Source organism: Hyalella azteca, unplaced genomic scaffold (assembly GCF_000764305.2).
Source record: "Hyalella azteca isolate HAZT.00-mixed unplaced genomic scaffold, Hazt_2.0.2 contig3633, whole genome shotgun sequence".
Lineage (NCBI taxonomy): Eukaryota > Metazoa > Arthropoda > Malacostraca > Amphipoda > Hyalellidae > Hyalella > Hyalella azteca.
This window is the reverse complement of record NW_025933876.1, coordinates 174,858-181,407: the sequence shown is the minus strand read 5'-3', so window position 1 is coordinate 181,407 and position 6,550 is coordinate 174,858. Positions and strand designations below refer to the sequence as shown.

At 37.4% G+C, this 6,550-nt stretch overlaps 1 protein-coding gene across 1 annotated transcript; it reads right to left on the bottom strand.

Annotated features, from left to right (window-relative positions):
* Positions 1 to 1,793: 1,793 nt before the first annotated feature.
* On the bottom strand, positions 1,794 to 5,361 carry LOC125177621. The gene is made up of 4 exons (XM_047879705.1): positions 5,232 to 5,361; positions 4,137 to 4,232; positions 2,148 to 2,249; positions 1,794 to 1,972 (listed from the first exon to the last, which is right to left on the bottom strand). Exons 1-4 carry the CDS (start codon positions 5,359 to 5,361, stop codon positions 1,794 to 1,796), a joined length of 507 nt encoding a protein of 168 aa, XP_047735661.1.
* Between the last annotated feature and the right edge of the window lie 1,189 nt (positions 5,362 to 6,550).

The following is a 6,550-nucleotide window of genomic DNA, read 5'->3' as shown; positions in this document are numbered from 1 at the left end:
GTTAAGTGGTCAATTTTCTTTAAAAAATCAATGCTATTTAGTGTTCATAAATTAACTGAATTCAAGGGCAATAGAGAATGACGCAATTTGCTGTCACGAAAACAATCAATTGGAATTCCCTGAACTCTAAACTATCTAATTAATAAGCTAAAACTCTCGTAAAGGGAAACCATTACCCCCAAAACTCAAAATTTATCTTTTTCATATGTTAATGATTTTCTTACTCATGTATGAAAGAAAAGTTGCATTGCCCCATAAATGGGTTTCCTGTAGTTATTGGACTTTTAGCGAGCGCATTTTTGGCATCATTTCCAGAGTACATAAGACGTCGATCAGAGTATAGAACACTTACAACTTCTGGAGCGCGTGAAGGGCTAAGTTGAAAATGATGCATTGAAGTATGCCCTATACCGGGCTGCTGTACAGGGTAATGCGGTTGTCACCGGACGTTCGCCGCAACCTTTTATCTTGTCAGAATGTCTCGAGCCTCTCTGCCAAACGCAGGCAACTATCTTGTTAAAATACGACGACTTTGCTAAAAGTTCAATTGCTCTGGGATTCCGTTAATTAAATCTTCGGTTAACACGAATAAAACTTGACTTTTATTTCAGTAAAGAACGCTTAAAAGCAACACGTTGAATAAAATAGTACAACAAGCACGAGAGACATCACACTACTAGACGAAACTTTTAGAACACAGCCACAACAACTAGCGTTGGGGCACAAGATCGCTAGTGGAGCAACGAAGCGAGGTTAGTTAAGGCTAAAACCTCACTGTAGGGCTGGCGGGACTCGACTGACCTCTCAACTCACAGTCACACAGACGTGACCACGCACTACGTAGCTCCCACTGCATTAAGGTCTGACTCTAGTGTCACTGGGGCAGCTTCGCCAGACGCAACAAAATAATTTCGCCAAAAGGACATAAATGCACATGAGAATAAATGATCGCATCAACCGAGCAATGAATATTAGTGAACGATGTTCATCGTTCACACGGTAAAGATAAAATAGGAACTGAATGAATAAATTCAGGGTCTGTGTAGTACAACAATGACGGTGGCGATGGTGGGAAGATAATCGACTTGGTATTTTTTTAGAGCCGTAAAACAATCATTGGGATAGGAGAAATAAATGTTTCCTCCATTAATGATAGTGACCAGGCAAAATGCGCCCACGTACAATATTAACATTGGTAGTTGAAATATTGCTTCAAATAAAATACATAAAAATAACTTTTTTAAAAAACTACGTTTTTTTCTTGTGGACTAGAAGTAGAATATAAATTATGGCCCGCCCCAAAAAACGTGTGTCGGGCAGATTTATGATTAAAGCGAAAAGCACACAACACACGAATTTTGGAAATTTGATGGTGAACGTACAGCCCGACACACGTTTTTTGGGGCGGGCCATACTTTATATTCTACTTCTAGTCCACAAGAAAAAAACGTAGTTTTTTAAAAAAGTTATTTTTATGTATTTTATTTTCTACTTTTTAGTCCGTTGTTACACATGAAAAACGTTGTTGCGAGCCAATTTACTTAACTTGACGTACGTATCGATGATACGCAACGTCAGCGACTGCTCGTCTATAACGTGAGCGGCCGCACGTCTTACTATATATAAACTATATATAGTATATACGCCTGGAAACGTGCAACAAATTATTGATAACTGTATTGTTATCGGGAGCTGAGCTTCCCTAAAAGTTTCAAAACGCTAGCTAGTGGGAAAGTTGGTGAAATATCGATTGCAAGATTTGATCATCACAGACAGACAGACACGAAAGCGAGCTAAGAAAAACGTAGTAAAATACATTGTCGTGGACTCGCTGTAGCCCCACTACCTGATCGTAAAACCTCACGGAGCCCCACATTCAGGTTCAGTGGATCCCCGGCCGCTGAGTGCAAACTGAGACCAGCGGTCATCATTGAGCGGAGCAACGTCGTGGAGATCAGAACTTGCCGATGCTCTGTAAAATAAAATGTTGAAACTTTGAAAAGGTATGCTGCTGTTATATATATATTGCAAAACATATAAAATATATTTGACAGTTATTTTCATAACACACTGTTTAGCCTCAAATTCCAAATGAATACAATAATTCTTCAGAAATCTTTAGCTTGTAATAATAATTTGCAACTCACCTCTGTGCAGAAGGCCCTCACTGATGCAGGAGATCAATTCAAGAACTCCACGCTCGGCCTTTATAACACTGAACGTTACAGCGCCGGACCCGCCTCCAAATGCTATGAAGATGAACGATACAAATAAGTCATTTCAGATTATTATTGGATCGCTTAGATAACCAGTTATTTCAGATTTTGGGCAATAGAAATATTTTTTGGTCTCTCAAATTAATATAATTTCTAGTAAACAGAAAAAGTAATAAACTACCGAGAACGAGAATCTTGAAAAACTTAACACGTTTGATATTTTCACAATGCCATCTGAAATAATAGCAAATTAATAATATGAACGTCATCACAAGCATTTATTTTAACTGTTCCATCTAAAATATATCTCCCATCGATTCGGTTGAAGAAAATATTTCGAAGCATTAGCAGAAAAAAAAGAAGAAAAAAGCTGGTGTGTCTGTAATAAGTGTAGAATACAGAAAGGTTTGAAGGTACATAAATAAATTACTCAAGATTTAACTTTAATAAAAGCAAGAATGCTGGTGTCAAGAGGCTGTAAAGAATAAGGGGCCAGCAACATTATTGCGTGTAGGGCGGTAGTGTGCAGCGCAATTGTAGCTATAGTTTGTTGCGCCGAACCCTGAAGAAATTTTCGCGAGGTACATTGCACAGATACTGCAGAAGTAACCGATGTCTAAGGAAATGAGGAGCATGGGCCAATCCTTGCGCGGTTTAGTGCATTTATGGATCCAAAATAGGCACAATTAATGCTTTCAGAGGTATTTTGTCACGAAAGCACAATCTGGCATTGGTTACGACCACGGCCATGCGCTGGCATCTTCGAGAAGTAACGGAAGCGACTTTATTGATAGGATTGTGACTAAAACGTAAGACCAACAACAATCAACAAAAACAAACTACGTGTGCTCCGCGATTCTGTTAATAGTGCGTCCAAAAAAAACATGAAACTCAGACCTGAGAAAACACGAGAGACGAAGAGACGTACGTCGGTTATGAAGGTGCCTGAAACTTCATGAACCAGAAGTTATACATCGGGAGGACCGTTTTTTCCAACATCAGCACATTCAGCAGCTTTACCGCAACGACCCGGGAGACAACTTTATGAAACGGGAGCCAACTCAACATATATCAATTAATAACATTACGATTATTGCGAACGTCGAAATACTAACTAACAACCAAACAACCAACGAAATACCAGCCAACTAACTACACCTGCCAACAGAACGGCCGCGATGGGATCGCCCTGCAACTCATCGTCTGTACTGTGAAGCTGATCAGCGAATTAGAGATTTGATAAATCTCAGTGATTAGTTTATTTTGAGTGCCAGAAGTAAATGAATAGATGGTGAAATCAAACGTTCTCACGTGTCCCGCCTTTGGCAAAAAAATTTTGCTCGGCTTAGTATGTGTCATGGTATTTCCCCCACATAACTTCGCAATGTTTCGCTCTAGCCCTCGTTTACGGTGAGTGACCGTGATAAAGTACAAGAGAATCTTTGAAGGCGCCTCATTTTTCCGTCTCGGCAATCGTTACCTACCTGATTGATTGAATGATTTGTTCCATTGATAACGCCTGATGTCAAAAAATATAGAACGAATAAAAGTAAAATAATATACGTTTAAAAATTACTTTATAAAGACACTTCTAAAGAGGCCAGTGTCTCCGATGCTCCACATGTACAATGAATTTATTATTTTATTTCTATATATTAAAAAATTTCCATTTATTTATTTATAAAAAAAAAATAAATTTTAAAGTTATTCATTCTGTCCTTTGATTCATGCATTGTGTCCGATTTTAAGCAAGTGTGCAAAATTTCAGACCGATTGGAAAAGTAGAAGTGTGGTAAATATCGCTTATAAGATTTGTAGCAGACAAACAAGCTAACGAACAACAAGAATTGAAATTAAATAGGAGTGTTGTAAAAAAGAAGACTCGTTCAAAGAAAAGTAAAGCAATTATCCATGTCTCACCTCCATCGGGGAGGGAGTGCAGCGTTAAGGTGGCTGGGGCAGAGACAGCGTGAGCCTGCGCGGTACTCTCCTGTGTGCTGAGCAGACCGCCCCGCCCTGCCAGTTATATTGTTCATTCTTTAGAATATTTAGTGAACCAAATTTGTTATGAATTTTCCTAGGTGCTTGTCTCAAATGCTCTCGACAGCAATTCAGTGGTTTCATCAAGAAGCCAGAGTTTATCATTGTGTGATATTTTGTAAGTTTTAATAATAAGTGACGTGTTTTCAATAGTATGAAATTTATATTCCATGAATGTCATATTACATATTGCTTACCGATCAATGCATTTATAAATGTAAGTGAGGTTGGAAACAAGCTATAATAGTTTGTCAAATGATTGCTCGACTGCCGACTGCACTACGATGTGCTCTCCGTCAATGAGCTGTGAAGAATAAGTGTAAACAAAATTAGTAACTCATAATAATGTTCTTCAAAACATAGTTCATGAGTTTTATTTGAACAGAAAACTTGAAGATTCAAAAGAAACATTTCGTATATATCGTTTTTTATCAGTCTGGCCTATAAATCGATAAATAATAATCAGTTACAGCTTTTCATCATAAACCCTCTATACCGATCTTGTATAAAAACATTTAGCAACAGAGCGAACGTTTTCTGGTTCCTATGTAGCAACATTTTTCAATGAAATCAAGACATTAGGTAGGAGTTCAAGTTCAGTATAACAAACATTGTAGGAAATTTGAGAATCATAAATGAATGGGAGATGATATACGTAACTGCTTTCGTGAGTTTTAATGACGATTATACTCAGCTCGAGTGTTTACGGAAGCTTGAGTGAACTCAGGTAGACGAACTGCATCTTAATTCATTCAAATTCTTTTTACCTGATTCAATCCAAAGGTGCTAATAATTTCTGGCATTTAATAAAACAGTACTTTAATTCCAGACTATGCTGAAATAGTTTTAATAATTGTGCCTTATTTTCATGTCCAAAAGGCAAATAGTATCACTTCGGAATTGAGTACAAGATTTAAGAAGAAAAATCATATCTCACAGCCATTAAAACCACAATATTTCACTCACCTTAATTACTAATGTAGGCGTCGTTGAAGTTCTCAGTCGTGTTGGGGGCGCTGCAGGGCCCGATCATGGGGCCCTGGGCGAGCCCCCCCAGCACGAAGCACAGCCCCGTCAATGCGCAAGACAATTTCGGTCTCTTCATAATGCTAGTAACTTATTTCTTTTCGTGGATCAATATTCATGATCTGTCGATAAAATTATGATGTTCTATCATATGAAGAAATTAGTATATTGATAACTCGCGAATTATTTCGGCATAGAATTTAGGCGCAGCCGGCAGTTGAGTCAGCATTCTGGAAAATAGTGAATGTTTCTACTCGTTTCATCGCTTTGCATTTACGCTGCCATCTTCCCAATATGAGCGTCTTCGATAAATTTGAATTTAAATTCACTCTAAACATCATTGAATACTTGAATTAAATTCTCATAACCGTGTATTTAAAACTCTGACCGCTAGCATTCTTATTTTAAATGCAAATCGTTCTGGAAAATTCATTACTCAATAAAAATTCAACATTTTTTATGCAAATATGACATTCAATTTATCGCTTTCTATGTACTCATAATAATCTGAATACTGACGAATTAAGAAAGTTCAAACAATTTTCAATGTACATAATTTCACAATATTCTCTATAATTATCTTATGAAAATCAGCCAACTGCATTGAAAAACACTTCAGAAGTTCAATTCACTGGAAATTCAACGGCCATGTACATTTTCACTCGTACGTATGTTCCTCGTCAGCCCTCTGAACGAAGTAGTTTTTTTTCTGTTGCTGCTTCTGCTTTTATATCGTCTGAGTGCAGCAAAAAGTTCCTAAACCTGTTCATTGCTTTTTTTATTTTTTTGCACCGATTTTTAGGCTAGCATGACCTAATTGACATACCCAAAAAATTCAAAGCAACTCATAAATGTTCGGCAATATTTATGCACGGCAATTGTGAGAATAGCGGAGGAGAACTTCAGATAGCTAATGGCTTACTAACTCTCTTGAAAGGCCCACTCATCGATTCATTTTCCGAAATATTTATTTCGATTTCATTTATTCCTACTAGTTTTTAGAGGGAACAAATCATTCATAGTATGATAGACTGTAGAGTGCTTGCAGCTCTGTCAACGACTTCATTTTTCGCAGATAACTTCAACTCTATTTTCGACGTAACATACGCACAACGAAAGCAACCATGATCTGACCATTTTCCTCCTTTAGAGTTATCCCAAAGCCTACCCAAATATTAAGTTTGTTTTATATGCTGTACATTATATTCGTTTAGGGTTTTAATAGGGTTTGAATACGCCATTTCTCGTTCTTGTCTTATTCAAATTGA